Source organism: Opisthorchis viverrini (genome assembly GCF_000715545.1).
Source record: "Opisthorchis viverrini unplaced genomic scaffold opera_v5_295, whole genome shotgun sequence".
NCBI lineage: Eukaryota > Metazoa > Platyhelminthes > Trematoda > Opisthorchiida > Opisthorchiidae > Opisthorchis > Opisthorchis viverrini.
The window spans coordinates 147,498-174,073 of NW_008751952.1; the positions used below are offsets into that span (position 1 = coordinate 147,498).

A 26,576-nucleotide genomic window follows, 5' to 3' on the forward strand; every position below is an offset into this window, starting at 1 on the left:
GGGATATGTTCGCAGATGGCACGTTCTGAAGCAGGACTTTGCACTTTGAAGGTTCAAGGCGCATGCCAAATGATGGTATGATGGCGGTCAGTTTATTCAACAGGGCTTGTGCTTCACTATGGTCTTCAAAGATGAGGACGATGTCATCTGCGTACTCCAGATCGAAAAGGCTCTCGCCAGCAACAGTTTGAACAGCGGGGTTTTGAAAACCATCCAGTGTTTGCCTCATTATTTCATCGATGACGAAGTTGAACAAAAATGGGGAGAGTGGACATCCTTGTCTGACACCACTTTTTGTAGGAAAGCCTTTGGAGAGCTCACCATACACCCTCACCTGCCCAGAAGTATGTGAATATAGAGATCGGATTATGTTTACAAACTTCTGGGGCATACCCTGTTGAGCAAGTGTAGTTAACAGAACTGATCGATCAACAGAATCGAACGCACCCTTGAAGTCAAGGAATACCAGGATTGTGGGCCGTCTGTACATGTGGCGTTGCTCTAACACCTGACGGAGTGTGAAGATGTGGTCAACGCAGCCTCTACCTGGTCGAAATCCCGCTTGGTTCTCACGAGTCAAGACTTCGCGTGCCGCCATGAGACGACGAAGAACCAATGACGCCAGAAGCCTTGTCACAACAGGCGTCAAGCTAACACCTCTGTGGTCGCTACATTCACTGCGAGTACCCTTTTTGAAAATGGCTACCACTATCGATTCACCCCAGTTGTCTGGGATGGTCTCCTCCCAGATAAACCCAAATAGGCTAGACATGTACTGGCTGAGAAATCCACCGCCATCCTTGAGAAAAGAATAGTCTAATGTCTATTAAAAATGTTAGAGTGATAAATTTCCATGCTTTTGCACATCAGAATCATCGACGGCGATAAGGGAAGTGTCATAAATTACTAACTATGTGCTAGGGAGGAATTTTAATAAGAACAGATTGAAATTGTCAGGGAAATGAACGGTTCCCAAACAGGTGGGAGTATCAGTTGATCATTTTTACAAAGAACTAACTAATCGACTAAAAAAGGGGTATATGATTGCGCGGAAGTCCCAAGAATCAGTCAATTTAAACCAACCAGTCCCCAAAAGCACGATAAACACACGAGAAACATGTGATAGTTGAAGTTGACTGCATTATAAACCGAGTTAAGCCGAGTTAGACCGAGTTGCTCACAGACCTTAGTTGGTAGCAGTACCTATTCCGGTTAAACTCAGTGAGAATCAGGACAGTAAATTCTAGATAAGTCACAGTAAGGTGCTTTATACGTCTTAAAGAAACAGGTTGGAGCTCTCCTAATCTAACAATATCATGTTCTTCCGAGACGAACGATCCCTGCATCAACATTAATTAACTGACGAGGCCGTCTCTACCTCTGCCTGAATGTACCTCACTTCATCCCCAATTTTCGATTAAATGTAACAGTTGAAATTGACGTATTGCACATAATAACTTAACTGAGTTGGACATTTTAAAAGAACCATTGTCCAATAGTGACGATATTTACGAACATTTTGCAGTCAACACAAACCCCACTTCTCCAAATTCCTCAGTTACCATTGTTTAGACAACTAAAACGGTCACAAGCATCACACGGTCACTTTATTGTAAAACTGAACGTTATTTCAACAAGACCATGACTTTTGGAGCGAACTAAACAACCGCTCTTGAGTTAGTGGGTTTGTGCGGGCACTGTAGCCCAGTCAGCTGTTTTGGTAGTGTTAGTGAAGTTCTGGGCTTTTTTCTTACTGATTGCTACTGGAAACCAATTCCTAAACTAGTGCGTAGTATAAAAGCTCCAGATTCTATAGAGGAAAATGTTGGTAGCTCAGGTAGCGTAGATGGTGCTCGTTGGCTTGTTCGCTGAGCTGGGCAATTTGACTGCAAACGTTTCATCACCAATTGAGGTGATATCATCAGTGCGCTATTGTGGAGCGTAGGAGTAGCGCGCGCGTGCGTAGAGAGTGCGCTACGCACTCCTACTCTCCACAATAACGCACTGATGATATCACCTCAATTGGTGATGAAACGTTTGCAGTCAAATTGCCCAGCTCAGCGAACAAGCCAACGACCACCGGCTCCAGATTCATTACTGGCGGGATAACTTGTCGAAGTAGACTAGGATATCACATGCCTCACTACGTGGTTTATCTTACGTTTGTTCGGTTAAGCTTTGTTCTGTTTGTCACCAAACTGCTATCATGTTCCCATTGGATAAAAGATGGTGTTAGGTATATTTTCTCTAGATAGACACCAAACCTATTGTGTAAATGAAAACTGATTGTAAATTCGATTATAACGTTCAGTGATGTACAGTATGTAGTAAGTGATATTCCTTTGGATTCCAAGCGTAACTACACTCAGGTAGTAGGGGCTGCCTAGAAAATTTCGGATCTCTAGCTAAGTTTTTTTTATCCATATCTGGCAACGAATTTTCGGTTTTATCCGGTGCCTAAAACAATCCGCACGTTTTTATTCACTTAATAAAGTCTAAACTGTACACGACCCCAGATGATACAACAATCACTCTATTCTCTCCGTTACGAAGGTCACCAGCGTGAGTACCGTCGCTGGTCGGCACTGAATGGCTTAGTTTCAAGTGGACCATACTGAACAAAACTCTACTGAAACCGTCAGCACGTAGTCACATGAAGTGAATGATGCGGTTGGAAGATGAACAGCGCTGCATCCTATGTGTGAGCTAGTCACGCCACCGACAAGCCGCTTGTAAAGGAACAGGTTAGATTTCAGCTATTGGTTGGGAGTTCATGAGTTCGGATCTCCATCGCTGATGATCCCCAGCAATGATGCGGTAGTTTTACAGTTCACCTCATCATTTCAACTTACTTGGAAATTTCTATTGGAAATTCAAAACATCATGCTATGAACCTCTCCTCTGCCGACATGGAGTACTCAGAATGAGAGTGTAGCCAACACCCAAATCTCATATCAGAAGTAGCGCGCATAAATTATACTGACCATCGGTCTAAGAAAGCATGTACTCACAAAAAATGAACTGTGTGGACTGGTTGATGCAAGTGCAGTGTGTCACGTGTCTCATCACTCTCCTTAAGCTAAGGATAGGCATACATTGTTCCAGAGTTGCATGGACTGGGAATTGCAACGAAAGAAACATCCAATCTACTTTTTTGGCGGGCGTCATATAATTAGACCAGGTGTTCGCGACAGGTTGAATAAGACCGCTATCATCAATATTCAGCGGAATAAAGAGTGTACCTGAGATTCAAGGTGATTTAGCAGATGCCACACCTACAAAGTGAGTGACAACCGCAAGAAAGGTGAGATGGGTGTAACAGTCTATTATCCGGGGCTAATGAATGAAACCATGTGAAATGGACTAATGTACTGTTAGAGTGCCGCTCCGCATGGACAATTGGTATCCAGCAAATGGAACCGTGCTGACGGTCTTGTGCATGTTTCGGCAAAACTTTATTCATTGCAAAATAATCAGGCTAAATGATAAACACGTGACTCCTGCGCGCTTTCATCTGCTTAACTATTTACTACTATACGTTATGCTCTAAAACATTGCTTTTGTAATGACGGTCTGCCTGAGGATAGAAGTGGTGTTCTGAAATACCTAAGCTCATACTCTGAATCTTAACTATACGGAGAAAAATTGAGAAGTATTGCGGAAACAGTCAGGATGTAATCAATGAACTCAAGGCGCCCCTGTCGTGGAAGTGTGATATGTTTGAAGTTTTCGGTTACTATCAAACAACTCACCGTGTGTTACTTTTCAGAACAAAGACTGTGTTCACTGGTTTTCTATTATACTTTAGTAAGCACTAAGCATACTCAGAGTGGCATGTTTATTGTTTTAAAGCAGAAAGGAAGTCAGCCAGCTAACGGTCGAACTTTGGGTGCTGTAGTTTGAGTTTCGGTGCAGGCTTTCAGGAACTTAGATGAGATTTAGTAGATTGTCACACAATAATTCAGCAGAAATTAAGCAAAAATGCCTCAAACGTTGTATCTGGCCCAGTGCTAGCTCCACAGCAATTAGGGTTGCCTCATTCTAGCTGTCCAGGTCTACTGTTCTTCTTTTGTGTGAGAAAGCCATTGCAGTATAGTCTTATCATTAGATATGGTGGGAAAATAATTATTTTCTAGATAAAAAGAGAGAGTGAGATTTAAGATAGAACGAAAGTTGTCCGTGCAAGAATTATAACCCTTGGACTTTCGAACCAAGTCAGCTTGCTTCCTTTCAGCTTGTTCCTTTCAACCTGAGTCAATCTTGCTATCACATCGTCTCATTCGGTGACTCTGGTCAGGCAAACCTGATTTCAAATTGTCTGTGAAGTGCCCTTGGGTTATACCGTTTCATTCTTGCCCGGCTTTCTGCTTGTCGCTGAAATCTTTTCAGTCATTTAGGAGATCTGATTCTACAGAGGTTTTTCCCAGCCCCGGTATTGAAAAAATATGGGTTGGAATTTGTCGCAGTCCTACGGGGAGTTTTTCCATCTCCCATGCTTCAATTCATGATTCTTCTGGAAGCGACCTACCTACTTTCACATCTGTCTATCAGCCTGGTGAAATGTGAATGAAATGATTGAGTCTGAAATGGATGTATAAAACCTTCATGATTATAAAAGGATAGTAAAACGGAGAATGAGTCTATTGTTACAGTCTGATGATACGATGACGTAAAAGAGAGACCCATGCTTAAGTTGTCAGCTATCACTGTTATGAAAGAGAAATCAGTGTGACAGATAGCCACCTAATTTAACCATCCGTAGGTAATCAGTTTGTAGGTTGTGAGTGTGCAAACAGAATGGCTGAAAAGTGAGAATCTTTAGAAAAGTATGCGGTCACTCTTTAGTGTAGATGTCAGAACAGCCGGATCGAATTTTATTCCGCGCAGAATACTCAGAAAATGAATTTCGATAGCTGTTCTAACAACTTTAAAATATAAAAAAAATATGGTTTGTTTGCCAAGCATTTAACAAGTTATCGCTGCTTAATGGTTTACAAGCTTTTTCAGGGTGACTGAAGTATTTTGGTCCGAAGTATCAAAAGTACCCCGAAAGTGGCAAATTTACTTAAATGTGAACGGGTTTTCATTCAAACTTTGGAAATTAATAAAAAAAATGTGGTTTGTTTGCCAAGCATTTAACAAGTTATCGCTGCTTAATGGTTTACAAGCTTTTTCAGGGTGACTGAAGTATTTTGGTCCGAAGTATCAAAAGTACCCCGAAAGTGGCAAATTTACTTAAATGTGAACGGGTTTTCATTCAAACTTTGGAAATTTAAACACCAATGGAAGCATGTAAATACTGCTCCACATAAAGTGCGCACGATTGAGTGAGCGCGAAAGAGATAAAACTCATCTAGTTCATGAATGTCGGATATGCCTAATGACATAAAACCTGAAAGTACACAGGACAATAAGACTCTCTAGAACCCAAGTCTATTGTGTCAAAGTGTGTAAACCAGTCGATAGTATCTTGACGAATAATGATTGTTATAAATGAAAACAGAGACTAGTGACTTTGTATGATACCTTGTGCGCTGAAGTTTTATTGAGTGGGCTTTTATGACATATTGTTTCGACGTCATCTTACTCATAAATTTGCGACCTCATCCCTCCCGCAGCATGGAATTTTTGTTCTTCTGGTTTTGTCCTGTTCGTTCACATAAATTATGATTCATCTGTACCTTTCAACTATTCTGAAACTTGAGGATATTCTCTAGGAATTTCATTAGGTACTTGTATTGCCTCCACTTTGAGCAAAGTTTGATACAATTTCTTGAACGCACTCATTGTGGCTCTGATGAACGTGCTTCTGATTGTTAATCATATAAATGCATTGCCTTCAACAGGTTAACAGGACCTCACATGCGATTCATTAAGAGCGATCGTCCATGACTGAAGGTGACTTGAGTCTTTATTCGTATATTTGTTTTGCACTATGAATCACTATGGTGGTAAATGGGTAACTGAAGTATGATCAAGAAGTTCGCGATTCAGTTAGGATATACTAACTACCTGGTGAGCCGGTCGAAAGAGCTGCTAACGTATCTCATTATCAAGAGTCATCGGTATCATCAGAATGAGCAGTGTCAAACGTGGCACCGATGCTTTACCGCCGCACGACAATAGAGTTTATTTGATTACATTACAGAGTGAGCAAGAGCAAAAAGATTAGCTGAAGGAAGAATGTGTCAATAATCTACCGCAAGGATTCTGAGGTGTCTATTCTTGAAGTGTGCCTAATTAAAAGATTATTCTCATGGAGCCCATCTAGGACGTAGAACAGCGCCAAAGTACGCCCAACCTCTTCACTACCTCCTCTAGGCCAATCTATAAAGTTACGCGTTATCCACCTTTCTTAGGGAGACACGGAGAACAAACCTCGTCTCGGTGGATGGTGACTGAGCCTGCGTAGAACCTGACCAAGCCAGTTTAGCATGCTGGATGTCTTCCGTAACAGAAATACCTTGTGAACTAGGAAATACCAGTTTTGTAATTACGCAATTACGGATTATTGATACTATTTGATGCTAGAAACGCTTTTAGGGCATCTGTAGTAAAAAACCTGAAAACGTCTTACATCATTCTTCAACAGATGCTGCGTCTTGCAACCATACAACAATATAACCTTAAAGTAGCCACAAGACACTTGAAGCCCAGTTTCTCTACGACGCCACACTGACAAAAATTGGGATAAATGATCCAAGGCTTCAAGATTCATGCTCTGACTTTGCTATGAAATGTCATCAGAGCTATCGTAGAATGCAAAGTTCACATCAACCTCCAGTGTCTCTCCTTAAATTGCACCCAGTATGTTTAACGACCGCATATTCTGAAGTATGTAGGTGAAAATAGGAAGACGAGCGATGGGTTTAGAACACTCCAGTGCTTGGCTCACTACTTGTTGAATATGAACAAAAATGGAAAGACGAGATCATTGGCGGATAACATTCCTTGTAAAGAAGCTTTTAAAGAGGTCCGTTTACAATATTGTGTGCCCAGAATAGTCTGAAAATAAAAACAGGATTATGTTTATAGAATTCTGAAGCATCATTTTTTGAGTGGGTATAGTTACGAGCTCTGACAGATCGATAGTACTGAACTCAGAGTCAACCAATACCACGATTATGAGCCGTCTGTACATATGGTGTTGTTCTAACACTTGACATAGTATAAAGATGTTCTCTGCACCGCCTCTCTGTGGTCAAAGTTCTGTTGGGTGTTCAAGGGTGAACTTTGGCGTATCGACTTAAAACGTCGAGAATCGGTAAAAACAGAAGCCGTCAAACTGATGTCCCTGTAGTTACTATGTTCACTGCATGTGGACTTTTTGAACACCAGCATTATTAATGACTTATCTTAGTTGTCTGAGAACATCCCTTTCTCTCAGACAGACACAAATATGACGGAAAGGCGCTGCTTGAGAAATTCACTGCAGACACTGAAAAGAGCCGGTGGAAGGCTATCAGGACCAGGAGGTCGATAACGCATGAAGTAGTGCTATAGATTCGGACCCTTCTGAGACTGAAGGGGCACCATAATAACCTAGCAAGTTTCTGCCGAATCCCGGTATCTCGGATTGGAAGTAGCGGGTGATCAATCGAACTTTTGTTCAAAATATTTTGCCCACCACTCCGAGTGCCCTTTTTTGCTACATATCAGAGGGCCGTTGTGATCCTCCATTGTTTTACTGGCAAGACAGTAGAACCATCTGCGGACACGTCCAACACATTTCACATCTTCCGTTTCTTTGGTCCTCCTGATCTACCAACTCTCCGGTCTGCATGAACACAGATATCTGGAAATGGGTAGTTGTTCCAACTAACAAGTATCTTTTACGGAGCACCAAGCTAGCCACAGTTCTATAAGAGATTCAGTACTTAGAAGGGCTTGGATAGGTTGTAATACAGACATGGTTTCTGGCAGTAAGCAAAGATTTGGACATCTGTTAGTGGCTCGGAGAAATTTGAACGGAGATTTCGTCCTGTAAGGGTAGCAAATCTGTCCTGGAAAGCACAAAAACACTGTACATAAGAGTGCGCATCCAATACTGCCTGAAGTTTTGTGAGATGTGCACTACTGATGAACAGAGTAAGGAAGAAACAGTTGTATACTGCTTCTCGGCTTTTCAGTATAGACTGTCTTCGCTTACAAGACGGAATCTTCATTTGAATATCTATTTTTAGTTATCGCTGACATCTGACATCGGACCAGTACACAGGCGTTGGAGGAGTCGATCCTGATGTGTTTGTTTGATACGTGTATTCAGACAGGCATTTTATATGGAGCAGCTGGCATTAATCGACCTTCGTCTCCAGTAACTGATGACAGTTTGGTCTATTTGGGTTTAGGTCTGAGGGATAAGTAACAGGCAAAACGATGTGTTCTTCGTGGTGAATAGGACATTTCCAAATGGCTGATTCCCGATTAGTATAGACGAGAAATATCTAGAGTAAGAAACAGAGAAAAGCACTGGATAGCGACTAGCAATCGTCCAAATGGGCAGAAAACACAAAATGATTTGACGTGAACAAACCACCTACTGGAATAAACGACAGTTCTCCGATACTATGTGGAGTTCATCGGTTAGGGAGAATAAAGTGGAACCGATCAGGTTGCTCATCACACAATACCTTACAGAAAATTCCCTGGAAAAATCCCTCTGTGAGTTGATTTTTATATGGTCCGTAAGTGGTTCAGTTAGCTGCAACTTCACGGAAGCAAGACAGCCACTGGAACAATAGTTAGGCAGAGTGCCAGTGGTATCGTAGAGCCCGAGTCTTCGGATCTTTTCCCAGGCAACCGGCAGTTGCATCGACAAAAACTCGAAAATTGACGCTTTCTATACTGCTCTGGAATTCAAATAAACATAATGCGTGCGGTCAGTTTTTGTGCGAAATGAAGTTCCTCAACCGTGATTTTTTTTAAAAATCGAAGTTTCTTAAATGCTCGTCAGTTGTTCAACATCTGTCATTAACTGCGGCAACTTCACACGGTGTGTGAAATGCGCATCCGCAAGCAGGACGATCCACATTAGACTCGACCGTCACTGGACAGGAAAAAACAACAGTAATCCTCTTTACTACATGACAAACCAGAGCTTTGTCATATTTTGTGTTGTCGAAATTAGAAAAAAACAAGAAGCGCGCCCCTTCGTCTCACAGTAGGCGGAGAATTGGATTAACTCAGATGTGGACTGGAAGGTCGGCTGTTTACAAGGTTCAAACCTGTGAGAAGGACAATACACGAAAATTTTCAAATAGCTGTCGAGCGAAGTATGAAAAGGCTGTTGAAATGACAGCAAATTTCAAGCGGAGCAACTATTTTAGTCCTTTTGTTCTCCGTTTTTGGGGAAGTCAAATTTTCAGTTTTTTCTCAGTCCAAATACTTGCATTTTGTAACTTGATATTTCTAGGCTTTGCTCGTTTTTCATTTTGGTAGCACTTCCCGAAAGAATGACATTAATGTTATTTTAATGTTATGTTTAGACCACCAAACAAAAGTTTTTGAAAAAACAGTCGTTCAAAATCCATGGGTTTTTCGTTCGCCCCATCCAATGATATTCGTTGAGTTAACTTCGTTTTTTTGTAAGTTAGCGCATGCATAGGTTTGTAGTACAGTTTGCTTCTTCATAGTTTAGCAATCTAGCCAAAAACCATCGTTCTGTCTTGGAATGTGGACAAATGCCAAGTGTTCAGACAAAGTGGACACTTATTAAAGGTCTAATTGCATTTACTTCACCTAATACCACACATGATACCCAGCGGTTTGTTTTGCTCAACTAGTTCATGCTGGATTCCTTCTTGCTTCCCTCAAAGCCACCAAAACCAGGGTGGCATGGATTTTCACACCTCAGATATTCTTCAATTAAACCCTGCCATTGTGAATGCCAAGGTGAATAGCATTTACCACTTATCATTGTCCCGGATATTTGGCGGTGATTGAACTCCCATGCCAGGATAGACACGTTTGGCACACTGCCTTGTGGGAACACTGGCGGTCCATTAGGGTCCTTTCAGGCTTAGCCATTAAAGCACATGCGATTCAAGCCACACCGCTTGGTGATGATGGGGGAGATCAGCAGATTTTGCTGTTGTTTCATAGACTTGACTGGATATCACGACCACTGTTGCGCTAGTAAATGTCATCCCGATGGGCAGCACAGCGGCTTACCAGTTTCTGTTGTCATGTTCGCAGGAGACCACCTTTATCCAAAACTTACCGCACTGAAGAACTTTGTCGATTTTGTTGGCACTGTCCTTGTGCGCATGCATTCTGGTACAGCCCCGTTAGATGATGTGAAACGTAAAGTCTCATACCGAGAGTATCTACTGATCAGCTTCCCACCTTGGATAGCATGTCAGTCACGGGATAGTCACTAGAATCCGTGCATTCAGAGGCACAAATACGCACGTACAACCGACCGATGTGACAAAATCCGCACAGCTGTTCGACCCATATTCTCGTTGCTGCTGTTGATGTTGGTGCGAAGCAGGGAACTTTCGACCTGACCAACTGTTCTGTTAGTCTCAACTTTTCTGAAGCCAAGAACGATTACCCTGATGGGAGAGATATTGCAAATCAATTAATTTACCTGCAGCTGATATATATCTGTAGACGTTTGGCCGTATAGGCCATGTTATATTTTCTGGTTGAGTTTTCCTCCCTTTAAAGCATGTTTATATGAGAAGAGGAACGGAACTCAGCACTGAATGAGAGACTCCGGAAACGAAGCCTCGCCCGACAGGAATTTTCTGGTTAATAAGTAAATTCCATAGTTTTATGAGTTCGTGAGGTGGCGGTATTCCAGGGTTGCCAAAGCTAGCCGGGAACTAATCGACATTTTCTCAAACTAGCTCGTTGAATGTGAGTACGGGGATGTTTATATTCACCTAGTCGGGTGTCCTTCAGGGCGGTTAGTTTGTGCCACAACCAATAACCCACCGCTACGCACAACTACGCACTGATGATTGGTGATGAAACGTTTGCAACCAAATTGCTCAGCTCAGCGAACAAGCCAACTACCATGATGTTGGATTAGTGACACGCAGTATCAACGTGTTTGATGCATGGGGGTCAATTCCTGCTGGGCTGGGCATATGAACTTCTGACCTACTCTTACACGAGCCCATTACTCTCATTCTTTGGTGTGGAATAATTGGCACTACTACAGGAAGAGCGCTGTTCATACAAGCATCACGTGAATTCAAGTAAACTGAGTGAGTTCTGATGTGTATGCCTATCAGCCACGGACCTAGACTCGTCACACTAAACTAGCCCACACACTGCACACCATTGCCGCTGAAATATATGCCCTCATAGGTTTATGGAGCCAACCGTTGTAGCAAGGACGGCATGAAATGCTGTCGGTATTTGTAAGCCCGGAAATCAATATCACAGTCTTGGAAATTGTCTATATTCAGAGCAGGGTGAAAATCACGCAGAGTTCAGTAAAGAGGTGGCCAATAAAGACGAACCTAAAGCCGAAGAACTTGGAAATGTAGTCGCTGAGATGGCAGATAAAGAATGGGAAAAGCAAATGTTCAGGAACTTGGTGTCCGCCAAGCTTGTCCTGCCGCTTGTGAGACTTAAATCCATTACTGTTACGCTCGATAGTGGTTGTGAAAACATTTCAGTTCACACATTGTCGGCTGTCACTATGGGATAAAGCGAAGCTAGATGGGTTTCAAATATGGTTGCTTTTCGAAGAAGTTTGGTGACAATCGGTAGTTTTTTGCTGGGAAACGTTTCGCTTTTGACACAAAAGTCTCTTCAGGCCAAGTGATTAGGTTCAAAGGTTGGTGGAGATTTAAGGCGTAAGGAGAACCAATCAGCTAAGTCAAGCTAAATCTTTGTTGGGTGTTGGCCGAGGGATTTTAGTGTGTTAGAGTGATTGAACAAGTGTTGGGTCAGTGGAGAAACCTACATGTGTTTGGGTCCAGCCTAGGGTCTAGTTCTTCAGGGTCGTTCACTTGATGGTCCCTCTTGAACTTCGTTTGAACCTTCTGTCAGTCTGTATGTGAGAGGGATGCTGTGAACTTTGGTCGGGTTATGATTTCCACCCCCCACCCCCCGTCTGTTTTTATTTTTTACTTTTGTATTCCATTATAATATCCAACTACATGGAACGATACATTATTTTCCTTAGCCTAGGGCAGTATTTTTTGCAATGTCACCATAAACTCTACTGCCTCGAGTCGATGACGTCTATACGCATATCTGGTAATTTGGGAGACTTCGGTTACAGTGCAGGAAACCGTTAGCTTTGAAGCGTTATAAACTTAAATGAAAGCGTCTTTCTTCTTAGCTTCTCTCACTAAGCAGAAATGTTTATGATAATCAACAACGGTTTATTACGTTTTTTACTGCGCCGTCTGGTATTCTAACGCTCACTAAGTCGGATTTTTTCACCAGTGGCGTCAGACAGGAGATCCTCCACAACCATAACAACTCCGGAAGTTACGCTCAGAGTAATGAAGAGAATTCCATATTCCCATTCACCCTCAAGGGTTACATAATACGTTCAAGTCTTAAACAAATCTTAAGCAAATCATTCTGTTGTTCGGAGTCATTACTCATGGATTTTGGCTTACAATCAGGCAAATAAGTATAACCGTAGAAAAGCCCCTAAGCAATCATACTTCTCACCGCATCATTCGTAGTAATGCTTATGTTAATCTGAAAGGTTCACTTTTTATACGATCTTTGAACTTAAGAGTCCACTGGAAAACTAGCTGACAGGCCGAAGCTGGTGAGAACTTCCTTTAATCTGGTATAGACGAATGCCACAGACATTAGACGTTTATCTAATATCAGCTAATAAGTGTCTGGTGCACACGATTTATGGCTAAATGTACTCAGTGTGGAGTTTGATGACTGGTTGGCTTCTATAGAACTCAATTCTAACAAAAATCGCGAAGCGCTTTATCACTCCTGATAACTTTGGAACGGTGGTATAAATGAGGTGAGTATATATTCGAAGGCTTTTCGTTATCCCACAGGGTGGATACTATCTATGGAGTCTGGTCTGCTGTGTAAAATCTACTGACAATCACCTTGAAGGAGACTGTAAGCTCAGTCAGCGAGTTCATTAAGCCAGAGTGTTCATTCACTTGAGTTCTGTAAAATCAAACCCAGATGGAAGATTCGGCGAAAAGTTAATTTCATTGCGAACTATTGTTTGTTTTCAGTTATCGGATATGCGTTCACGCCGACTGTCCTGTCGCTCACCAGCCGTCAGAGAGTGGTGAGCTATGTGACAAGCAGATACCGTTGCATGAAGGTATTCTACCATTGTCGTTTTTTCTGATGAACGCAGGCTGATTCAGAACACATGGCTTCTTAATGCGTTGTAATTAAGTCTCTTTGGGTATTTCGTAAACCGACGAAAGGTTCGTGAATCCGGTAGCTTCAGTGGACAAAAGCGACAAAAGCTGATTATAAAAGACAGCTACCATACCACTGATAGTAATCATTTAAATAGGATAATGCCGAACGTGAATGGAGCTGGGCTCACAATGCTGGGCAGCCTGTGTCCCATGGGCCCGATGCTATATTTTTTATTCACGAATTGGCTCCAAATGCCATATCGAGAACTGTTCTTGACAAAAACTGCTTCAACTCAGCAAATGCAATCATTTTCAAACAAAGTTGGTTTCTCAGGAGATTCACTTGCAACCCAGCTGAATCTCTCGTTTATGATGTTTTGAAGTAACTGAATTTGCTGCACCAGGCAATCTCTGGTTTCAGTAGATACGATATTCGAGATATCGCGATACATGAATTGACGTAACACACTACTGATAAGGTTACTGAAGAAGAATTTTCGGCAACCTTACGAAGACTACTTGAACTCCCTCGTGTTTGTACGCTACAGAATTTATCAGCACATGAGTGGCTACTTTCTAAAGGCGGCAGTACCCCAACGTATGAACACTTTACGGGGGTTGTTAGGAGTCGGTTGGGCACTCGTTCGGCAAACGGATTTAGTCGCTAACGAGTGATGCTGGTAACAAAAAGAACTGAGTTTCTTGATCGTGACAAACGATGAGCAAAGTGAAACAGATATTCACTCGCTTATTTGACTATCGTCATCTGTGGAAAGCGAAATTAACCTGACACATTTTGATGTTCATATCAGCTCATAGATTTTATTGATTTTGCTGGTAAGTTATCGTAATCGAAAAAGAATAGACATTAGGTTGTGAAGATATCTTTGGAATAATATCGGCTGGAAAAACCTAGTTCCCAGACACACTGGGCTACTCATTTCCACAGGTCACACTATGACTTCTGGATACGAAGCCAGCGTAGGTTTAACCAGATAATTCTAAAATTCGTTTTTTCTAAGAAGAGGTTAGAAGAGATACTGTTATCTAGTCAAATCACGGTATACAGCTTGTCGTTTATTGAGAAATGATTATGGGTATGGTAAGGATCAAAAGGCAATGAAGGTGTGGAATATTAAACACGTGATTCAGGCCTCAATACTGTGCATCTACACGGAATTACCATTGACGTTTTGGAACTGTTCCCGTAGAATGTTTGCGCTATATGGCACATTCACATCCATGTTGGTTTTCAGATACACTGAAGCCCTCTAAGAGGCACTGTTTGTACACCACGAGGATGCGGTAGTCATAAAAAAATCAACATCATCTAACATATTTAGTGCCACACGGAGAAACGTTTCAACAAAAAAGACGGGGATAAAAAGGCGACACTAAACTAGCTAAGTAATATTGGTCAAAAGGTAAAAATGAATTACACTGACAAAATCAGCATGAAAATATATTAAAAAACGTTCAATGTACCGTTTCCCTTTTATACACAACACACATCAATCAGAAAAAGACAAGCCGGTAACCAGCCAAAGTCAAATCTGATAGAAACGAAATGAAAACGAATAATCTGTTTTACAATAAATGAAGCAACCTACCCAAGGCACATTTTCTTTTCGGCTGATACAAACAAAACCAGGCAAAACAGGTTCATGCACCTCACAGAATGAACCAGGCATGTGCTCAAAGAATACACTTGAGGCGATCTTACGCACCGGCATTCGTGCACTCAGAATTTCGTATTTTTTACTGGCCACTCAAGTTATGTCACCCAGTAAATCTGTCGCTGACCTGTGACAAGTACATGACACTCTCGAAAACAATCAGAATTTCACGTCAATCAAACATAGTTCCGGGATCCCCAAACGCACGCAATCACTTAGCGATTGGCATATTTTGATCTATGGTACATTTGCTTTAGCATTTTCCCAGTATACATCCACCCTTACCCACTCCCATTAATGTACCAGTTCAGGCATTTTCCCTATTCCATACACTCCCACATATATCATCGCTGTGTGCCAAAATCAGACATTAAGCGTGGCAGGTCAGGATGCATGTGCAACGACGGATTGCCTTATTGCACAACATGTCAAGGTTATACTGTCTGGTACACAGCCTTTGCTGAGCACTGACAAACGCCACTCAAGGTGGACTGAGCAGGGGAAAATGATTGAGGGTTATTGAGGTGAACGTCTCCCACCCATGAACATGGGAGCTCGAAATACGTGTCAGCTATTACGACCAACTGTTGGATTGTCCCTCTCACGCGCGTCCATTCACTACAAGGCAAGTGTCACTGAAAATTGGAAAGACGAACGTATTCGTTACCCCGGACGACAATGAACTTTACAAAGTCTCGAATATATTTCAAAGCTTAATATTTGCTGAACAAAGAGGAATAAGGATTTGTTGGGGAGCCGGGTTGAATTTTCCAACGGTGGCAGCTGGCAAAATGTAATATTTTCAATGCTATGCCCTTTTGGTCTGGAAACACCATCCGTCTCTTGGGCCATTTTTACTGCCAACTGGCCAGCTGGCATTTCCAGATATCGTGACCTATAACTGAACGTGACAAAAAGCAAATCATGGCAATGGCAAATGTGTTGACTTTCGATTAGGTTCTGACTGAAACGGTGATGTATAATAGTAGGGATGCCTGAATAAACAGACAGGAATGGTATGTCTAACAACCTCACCTTGTGAATTGAGCAGCAGAGCTGTGAAAAATAAATAAATGTCAAATATACTCAATATACTCAAATATACTCACATAGCTAAGTTTGGATGACAGAATCTTGGTTGGTAACCTAAGCTTGTACTTCGAGGCTATTTCGTCCGATGTGCGCAAAGTATCGCCTGCGTGTCACGGACTGCAATGAGGCTGTTACTTGTCCCTGGGGTGAATTTCACTGATAAGCTAATGTGAGCTAGTAGCCTCAAAGGCTACGCAAATTACTGGTGACTTTATACATTTTCAGCTGTGTTTTCCAGCCTTCTTTCCAACCATAGTAATAGAAGAATGGATTTTGAATCTTCTGACGACAATGGAGGCCAGTGGTGTACGTAAAATACCGGATTTTTTCCAAAGTGGTATACATCACGCGTAATACAATAGAGTACCTGTGCCGCACAAAACTGCATGATTTAGACCACATCGATCACAGCTCTAAGTAATCTGGTTACTATGGAAGGGGAACACGCGCAGACAGCCATTGTTCAAAACCCATCTATAACGTCTGCTCTCGGAAAGGACCATAATGTGCTCAAAAATGAAACTAGCCCCGGGAAAGTTGCTGAATTAATTTGTCTCGATTGCACGCCTAGTAAAACGATTGCCTAAACTGTCGTCGCCTTTGTATTGCTAACTTTATTAGAAGTTTGCTGAGAATAGTCATTGCATATTGATGTTGTCCTCTAAATAATGACTATCCGGTGGTCACACTTCCAACAATACTTACGCAAGACTCAACCATGTTAGTTATGGTGAGTTGGAAGTTCTGCTGGAATGTCTTCGGTTTTGACCCCCGCCTTGTTCGGCTAACTACCTACGCATATAGGGTGACAGCGTTACTAACGTGTTTCCTCCGAATTTGCTTCACAACGTGCCCAGTTTGTTTCTCTGAACAGCGGCCGGAAAGGAAATACAAAGCCTTATTTTGGGTCGGAATTTGCAACATATCCCAATTGTTGGTGGTTAGTCAAGCAAGCCAAGCTGTAGCAGAAAGTGTAGCTCACATGGACCGAATTCTGCTGCGAAAGACTTCTCCAGCCGATCGTCTTCGTGAGACTGAACTTTTAGGAGAGAATGTTTGGGCATATGCGTGGACAACTCGGTGTCTTCCCACTTAAATTCCGGCTTTACTCAGTTCGTTAAGGTATAAAGCTCCGAAAGTTTTCCCATACATGTGGAATTTCTGTTCACATTCCACTGTGCACAAAGCAAGGCAAGAGCACAGGTCATCAGATCTAAGTTAAACAAGCAAAGCTGAATTTGAGGCACAAAATGTGCTTGTAAGTGCAAGCGCTGAAGATATAAAGTACACATAGTGGGAAAGATAAAAACGCTATATTAGTTTATGCCAGAATAACTATGCCTTATATCTAGCAGCCAAATTAGTGAACTTGGTAAAGTAACAGCACGAATGGTTCAAGAAACGGATGATGTCTCCAGACCAAAAGGGCATAGCATTGAAAATATTACATTTTGCCAGCTGCCACCGTTGGAAAATTCAACCCGGCTCCCCAACAAATCCTTATTCCTCTTTGTTCAGCAAATATTAAGCTTTGAAATATATTCGAGACTTTGTAAAGTTCATTGTCGTCCGGGGTAACGAATACGTTCGTCTTTCCAATTTTCAGTGACACTTGCCTTGTAGTGAATGGACGCGCGTGAGAGGGACAATCCAACAGTTGGTCGTAATAGCTGACACGTATTTCGAGCTCCCATGTTCATGGGTGGGAGACGTTCACCTCAATAACCCTCAATCATTTTCCCCTGCTCAGTCCACCTTGAGTGGCGTTTGTCAGTGCTCAGCAAAGGCTGTGTACCAGACAGTATAACCTTGACATGTTGTGCAATAAGGCAATCCGTCGTTGCACATGCATCCTGACCTGCCACGCTTAATGTCTGATTTTGGCACACAGCGATGATATATGTGGGAGTGTATGGAATAGGGAAAATGCCTGAACTGGTACATTAATGGGAGTGGGTAAGGGTGGATGTATACTGGGAAAATGCTAAAGCAAATGTACCATAGATCAAAATATGCCAATCGCTAAGTGATTGCGTGCGTTTGGGGATCCCGGAACTATGTTTGATTGACGTGAAATTCTGATTGTTTTCGAGAGTGTCATGTACTTGTCACAGGTCAGCGACAGATTTACTGGGTGACATAACTTGAGTGGCCAGTAAAAAATACGAAATTCTGAGTGCACGAATGCCGGTGCGTAAGATCGCCTCAAGTGTATTCTTTGAGCACATGCCTGGTTCATTCTGTGGGGTGCATGAACCAGTTTCGCTGTTTTTTGTATTTGGTGCCAAAGAACTATGCTTTGTATAATATATTGGGCAATCGCCTTATTGTAGTTTATGATGAAAGCTTTCAAAACCAATTCGTTGGTTTTGGAAAGCTTTTTCGCTGGATTTACTGCGCAAACCACATTTTTTAATATTATATTTTGATATGCGGTAAACGTATTTCCTTTTCTTTTCTTTCAATGAGTTTTGGGAGGCTTGATGGCAACCGACTGAAATAAATTTAAGGCGTTCTTTCGTGAACACATATCGGATTTTGCGTTCACCAGAAGTGGTTTTGCAGCGACGTTTTCTTGAAGGTTTCTTATTTTGGACTCGGCTATTGTTGTTGTGCATATTCCATCGGGATTCAGTGGATGATACTTCTTTCTGAGTATATTGCATGCGGATACTGTGTGCACATTTTCATACGATGTCTGGTTTCTTGGGATATTCATATTTCTGAAAAAAATTTATCATTTTCGAAATCATGCTGTCCTGTTTTATAATGCCATGCGGATATCGCAGAAAATAGTACTTTACCTCCTGGAAGGGAGTCAGTTCAATTTGGACGCAAATAAGAGCACATTTTAAACGTGCACTAGAAAACGGGGTCACCATTTTTTGCGATCACCTCAGTTTTATGCAATCTTTTCCCATCCTTCGTACATCTTCCACCTTTCCTGTCGAATAAAGTGATTTTAGCAATGCATAGGGTTCTTACATATATTCAACAAATTTTTCAAAGTTTGTCGGTAGTGTGAGGACATTTAAGATTTTTGTAGAGACTTCGTCCTGTAAGTGAATCCAATCTATGCTGAAAAGCTAACAATCTATAAGTAGCTCAGTGGAAGTATAAACTTTACCCGATGAGTGAAACTTCTATCTGAGAAGTCCCTGATCAAGGAACTAGTCAACGAGTGTGACTGCGTGAAGTGGATTCCGTGATTGAAGGATGAGCGGCACTATATCCTGTCTAAGTGCGAGTTAATCACACTGCTGATCAGCCGCCCGTGGCCTAACGGGTAAGTTCCCAAACTAGTCAGGGGTTCGAAGCTCTCCGTAGTTCCGTGGGATGAAACAGCTGTACATTGTTTCTCGGCTTTACCTACAGGACGAAAAAATTTTCAAAGTCTATCGCCGTATTCATTACCAGAACAGATTTAATCTGAAATATACGGAGCAACAGGCTGGAAGAACATTTTTTCAGTTTGCATTATAGATGTAGTCCTTTCCATACCGGAAGATTTTCTTTCTTTCTTCGTATTTGGAGGAGGGCAAAAGGGGATCCCTTAGTACCCTTTTGTGGTCAAAGCCAACGGACGTTCAGGCTCCTCTGAGTCCAGGATTGCTCAGTGTTTAGAAAGCGATCTTACTGACCGGAAGTTCCGGAGTTCCAACAAAACCACGCCATCTCGACTGCTGTTGTCTGGGCTTATGCAACCTCCAGTATCTCCATCCTAATGGTTCCTACGTGAACATGTCTGCTAGGATGTTACAGCTGAACTATTACTTCCATTGGACTCTTCTGAACAAGTAACCTATTTTCAACAAACCCGAACTTCCGAGAGGCATAGGGATCAATATTTGACTAAAGTTGAACAATGACAATTCACTCTGCATTTCCCAAGACCATAATCATCCCAGTCGTTCGGAATATTCAAGTAGTTTCATTTATCACCGGTAATCATTGTTTATTATAATAGTCTTTGGCAAACGTTTCGGATGAGTTCGGATGCGTCCTAATAACACGAATAGAAAACTTATACGTTCTAATGAGCTCCAGTGGAGCTCGTTCAACGAAATTTTGCAAGCTTATTCCAGATTCCTAATCTACCCTTTCCCTACCTCATTGGTGAACATATCAAACGCCACTCTTATTATAGGTGCGTTGGATCGTTCTGTTNCAGATTCCTAATCTACCCTTTCCCGACCTCATTGGTGAACATATCAAACGCCACTCTTATTATAGGTGCGTTGGATCGTTCTGTTTTTTGGTCAAGTGTACATATAGTCGTTGAATACTAATTACGTTCGAAACACTCCATATATGAACTTAAAGCGTCAGATGTTGTTTTGTTAGATATCGCTCATGTGGGCTGCAACTGAGGATCCGCGAAGCGCTGCCGTTGGAATTTAATGCGCTGCCCCATTTCCCTGTGCCGAGTTATTCAAGCCCAAGTAGTGTGTGAAGAGTCATGCACAACTGTGGAGCCCGACCCAATGGCAACAAAAAACGACAAACGGACTACTAGCGCTCCTTTTAGTAGCACGATTATGAACAAAATAATTTGAACGGTCCAAAGTTTTCCGGGCGCCCCTGACCTTACGCACGAGCGGATGAAATACCATGGAGTGTACACTTCTTCCAAAGTTCTTATGAAAAATTTTGTATAGTTCGTCACACAACTACTCCATAGACCAGTGTGTAGGTAGTTTCATGTTCACCAGTCAAAATGAAGCTAACCACCGTTCCCCTATAAAGGGAGGAGGAAACATGTGGTTCCAGTTTATCGATAAAGCTTTCCTCTTTTCAGAATGGAACAACTTCTACCCATATAAAATAATATTACTTATGCTGGTTTTGATGGATGAGGAGATGGTCTTCACCTAGGCTATTCAGTTGCTGGTTTTCTTTACTTTTCGCTCATATGGCGAGGTTTTCGAACTCAGCGAATTGGCGTGGTTACGGTACTCATCGCACAGATATACAGGGGTTCCATCGTCTAACATTTGTTTACATGTCATCACGTCCAACTGATGATCGGATTGATTCTCTTGTGGTACCCAAGTGATAGCCTAACTAAGTGAATCATTTTCTTTCTTGTGGGCGCATGAAGTAGACTGTCGCATTTGTTAACGTTGAAAGTTTGAAAGTTGAAAATGGGTATCACAATAATGAATCTTCTGACATCAAATGGATGTATCTGGAATCACAGTTTTGCCACTCTTAACGTGAACACCCTTGGTTTGTAAACCTAAGTGAGGTTTTAGGGACTTGTACAGCTGCAGAGACACTCGACTGATAGCATCGTTTTATATATTACCTGTTTTATATAGCTTAGTTTATAGCATAGCTTACTAAGATACGTTCATGGGTTTGTTCTTGTCAAACCTGGGTTCCAATTTCTTTCTTTTAGTATAATGTAATTGTCTGGTTTGTGGTATCCACCGTACAAGACTTTCAATGTTCTAACTTTTTTCCACGATGCGTCATTGAGGAGCCCCTTGTAGCAACTGTACTGAGCATGAGGTCAGCTTGTATCGTGATGGCCGGTAAGAGCGTTAAGTGATTTCGTTGAGCCGGTTCATGACTACTGGTTTGACTTGTTTTTTCTACCATTTTTATCTACACCGTATTTTTTAAGAGAGCGCTTTTGCCGGGTAGTATGCTGGTATCATACTTATCGAGTTCGCTATTTTGTTATCGCACGGATCTGTTAGTTGTAACCTTTTCAAGACCGTTGCCAACTGTAAACATTGCGTAGTAATTCGATATATTTGCCAGTATGAATTATTTATGCGTTTCCTCATATTGACTGCATATTAACCTTTGATGCAATGTTGAAATTCCAAGTTCTCATTTGGATAGTTATTCAGTCAAATCCTCGCTGCAGAGCTCTATGTATCTGTTTCGCCTGGGGGTATATGACAACATCATATTACAAACTGAGCTTCCTGATTTTGATAAAGGACAGGACTTGGGTTTCGTGGAAAACTGTATGTACTTCCACGAAGGGTGCGTTCAAAATCAAATTTCACGAGGTGCTTTTGAAGCAGTACTTCATATGGAGGTAATCGGTTGGAAGAATATCGTGCGCACTAAATTTGGGATTAACACTTTCTTCGCAAGGACGCTACCGAATTGTGCATGGTTAAGTACTTGATTATTGATTCTTATTTACTTCGTGTGTCTGCCTACCAATAACTTGCCAGCTTTTTTCACTGCCTTTTCTTAGAAATCTCCATGGTGGTGGATCACCGCTGCATGTCTTTGAAAAATGCGCTCGATGGTGACAGAAACGAGTTATTCGATCAACAATCTCACAACTGCCGGATTGACAATTTCTACGTCGCAAATGCATCCGTCGTAGACAGCCCATGTCCCATCATCGGAAGAAGGGAAAAGCTGACCAGCAAGGTACTGCCCAAAACCACGCAGTCAGCTGTGGCAGACAGTGCAAATGAGAGTATGTGTTCCCCAACGGGCTCTTTCCAATTCCTGCCAACACTAATTTCAAAAGGAAGTCCAGCTTACAAAGCTGACGGTTTGTCAAGTGGCATTGAACATTCGCCGGATCCAAAGGTGTGGCGTGCGTGTCACATGAGGCCTCGACACAATTCAGCGGATGAGACGGATTCGATTATTTTCTCTCACGAATTGGCTCAACTTGTCTCTGGATCTGGAAATGCAACAAGCATGGCAAGCCCATTTCTAGCTAATAGACGTCACCATCCTTCACCGAAGATGCAATTAAGTCCACACTTAACAGTACGGTTTAATAATCCTATTTCCGGAGTGGTGGGGCCATTGCACATTCATAACAAGTGCTTCCCTGGAAGACCCATTCATGCATGCACCAGTCAGCTTGTACCCGAACTAAGCCTTCTACCACTGACACCAACACCTTGTCGACCAGCGGATATATCTCCTTACAAGCACATCACAAAGTCCTACACAGAATCACCAGTTAGTTCGCCAGTACAGCTTTCACGCCTACATGCCCCACCAACCAAACCGGGGTCCCCATTTGATACCGAACGCTATCGTCATGACACTTCTCTGTTTAGCCGCAAAAAATCAATGATTACGTCAATGAACGGTACTGAGCTTGGGCTTCTTGGTCATATCGAATGTAATGGTGAGAAGCTGAGATCACAAGTCGGACTAAACGACCGAGATAGCGACCTCCTTGGGATCCCTACAATGCATGAATCCCACCATTCCACCTTTTGCACCCAAAATCCGTGTTGCTTGGACTACTCATTTTCCGGAACAAATGTGGATCAACCTCCTGCTGTGATCGGTGACGGCGAAGGCTTGATGAGTAACACGGAAACCGTGAGAATGGGGACATTGCAACGAAAGTCGAAACCAAAGAGTCCACTGAACAACCGTTCAGCGGCAGTTGTGGATGATATAATCATGAACAGGGTAGGTATTCAAAGGAACTGAATGATTTTAATATAGAAAGGTAGTTTGGTATTGTGCACAAACAAACGTTTCAAGGTCCTCATTCTGCATTATCACCTCAAACAAAAGAAGGATCAGGTAGATAGTTAATTTTCTGTGCGGAGTTTTGCTAGAGAAATGAATGAAATTCCAGTGGAATAACACGATGGATATTTATATGATTTCATATTATACGGAGTGTCAGATACATTGGTGCTGACTGAGAAAATTATCATTGTTAAGGGTCAGACAAACCGTTTATTCATCATTTTGTAGTGGCAGTGAACCAACGGGGGCATTTTACTGCGAGGTAAATTTTCTTCGGCTTTTTTTAAGTAACTTCTGTTGTTTCCGACAGCAAAGCCGGTTATCTCTCTCATCAGCATATCAGATAAGTACAGAATAAGATAAAATGGAAATAGATTGGCTGAAGACAAATTAACACGGCATTGACCAACTGGGTCCCAAGAACACGTTCTGAAGGATTTACTTTAGAAAATGGGAGAAAGCAGGATATTTTTATTCTTATCCGACTCGGAAAAGTAGCGCCATGATGTTGTCCTCAGGTTTAAGTCTGTTTGACATAACTGATGCACAGATTGTTTCACGAAGCTGCTGGTTTGCTGCAGGAGTAAGAATATCTGGACAATGTTAATGTTTATGGAACGGTTTTCTCGTGTTGGAGCAAGTATCCTCTTTTTCTACATTGATATATGAGCCATCTCATCACCAAGTAGTGCTAGAAGGTCATGCTGTTTGTGTGTTCATCCGAATGCCAAAGTATCATCTGCTAAGTACCTGAATGTGAAGCCAACAACAACGGGGAATCAGTTTAAGTAGTTGAAAATATAGCCGCAGCACTCTAGTACAATTTGTTGACTTTTCAGGGAAGACACCTTCTCCCCGGTGGGGCGACCACGTCAGCGGCCTCACAAAAGTGAATCATTCTCTCATTTGACTTGACTGGCTTATTAAATTTCATTTTTTTACTGTAGCGAAAATGATACCTGAAAACTTGTGTCAAGTAAATCACCACATGTAAAACTGAACTCGCCAAATGCACCCAGAACACCAGCCTACTGTAATACTAACAAACATCAGTTTGGATTAGCTTGATTTCAGGTGGCGCTACAAGGCATCTTTTATACTGCAGTTCTAAAATGACCATTAGGACGTGCTCAGGTTCTATGCAGTGTGAATGGCTTCCGTTCTGAAGCAGTTCATTAGCACATGCCGTCTTATTTCCGAGCGATAACTAACAGGTCGTTGAGTTTATGGCTTCACTTGACACAGTGCGTGCAGGATTACAACTGCCTGATGTGTCTCACTGTCAGTAGCAGTAAAAGAAGGCTGATCTGTTAGCTGAGGTAAGTGGGCGTTTATGAGTGTTACACATTGTACAAAGGGGAAATAGACCACTGGCCACCGGAACCTATCCGGGTTTAACTCTTGGTCTTTCGTACGTTTGCAATCTTTCATAGTGTATCCTGGTCCGAATTCGAGCAGTCCCCAAATCTCTGCAGATGCCTTATTGTTTTTAGTCTTTTCTCTCCGAATGTCTAACCGAAAATTGTTCTGCACACAATTTTTTTCCAGTCCACACACATACCGTCTGAAATACACTTCGTTCGATCATCGCAAAAGTCAGATCAGCACTCGGCATCTCCAAACCCCAGCCCATATGACAATCAGTCAGCTCAAACCTTTCCTTCAGTAGATTGAAACTTCACGGACTGAAGACAGATGCATGGGGAATTCTGAAGAACTTTCTTGTTTACTTGTGTATCTCTGTACAGAACCATTTGATACACGCCATCAGGTTAATGCAAGTGCTCTGAACCAAAATTAAATATAAACAGTAATCTGATCATGTGTTCCTTGGCCTCAAAATGATGTTATTTAATATGCGCGTTAAAACGTTGTGATAAAATAAAACAGAAGTCATGAATATTCCATGTGGCAAACTCAATAAGAAGTTTAACATCGTGATTAGTTTATCGGGTCATATTTCGGTTAGTGTGTGACATATTTGTCACTTCAAACGTATAAAACGGAAGCTGTTATAGCAGATGAATAGCCAGACAAAGAACAGACAATAAAAATTTGGGTTGGTAAGTGAAACCAGTTTATGCTAAAGGTACTAAAAAGCATTTTACAGATGTTTTCGCCTTATTGAGAATTTTCTGCGTTCTGTAACTCAAAAATCTTCATATCTGCATTTTTATGGTGGCTAGTTCGAAAATAGTTTTCGCCTGCGGGATTACCTTGAAGACCTGTATCAATAGATTTGAGACAGCCCGATAAAACTGAAAAATATCTAGGTATGAGCAAGTCTTCAACAACTTAGAACGAAAAATTCGCGTAACAAATAAAAGCCTTAACTACTCTCCCGGTATGAGGTTCACGAATCAGCACTCTGAGCATCCCAGCTTATTATCTTGGTGGCTGATGTCGAAGAAGAAGGGTATCATGATTGAGGATGGGCGTTTTTGAGTGGTTATTCGGAGGCATTATGTACAAATTTACTTCCCCTGACTGTCTACCTATGAATTCTTGTCATAAACACAACTGGTGATGACCTTCGACTTATTGACACTGTTTGCAGTAGAACAACTGAGCTAAGCCACCAACTAGACGGTCAGTTAGACCACACACCTGAATGGATCGGGCGTTTGATGAAGTTTTACTATGCATGACGTTTGACCATTTTCTAGTTATTTACACGGCTGTCACAGGTCAAGTAGCCTTTCATGTTCACTTGCAGTTGGTCTGATTAGTTGTACTATCTGGTCGTGTTTCATCATCATCATCATCGACAGCATGACATCAGTGTTCAACACCGATGCTTCACTGCCGTACAACCATGACTTATTTGAAAGCCTTATTGTAAAGAAAAGAGTAAAGGTTGACAGGGAAGGGATTTAGTGCTAGCTTACCACAATCATTCCGACGTGCCTATGCCTCCACACATTCACTCAGGCAATCTGGATAGAAACTGACAACAAGAACGCCACTGACATCGGTTGGCAGCCATATCTTGTAGTGTCTC

General features: G+C 41.9%; 1 protein-coding gene across 1 annotated transcript in view; it reads left to right on the top strand.

Moving 5' to 3' along the window:
- The window catches only part of T265_14928 (hypothetical protein), a gene marked incomplete at both ends in the record, with an annotated part of 62,005 nt that extends 36,746 nt beyond the window's left edge, over positions 1–25,259 (top strand). The window contains 2 exons of the mRNA XM_009175811.1: positions 22,314–23,509; positions 25,124–25,259. Coding sequence (XP_009174075.1) covers positions 22,314–23,509; positions 25,124–25,249 — 1,322 coding nt within the window. The remainder of the gene's footprint in view (positions 1–22,313; positions 23,510–25,123) is intronic.
- Between the last annotated feature and the right edge of the window lie 1,317 nt (positions 25,260–26,576).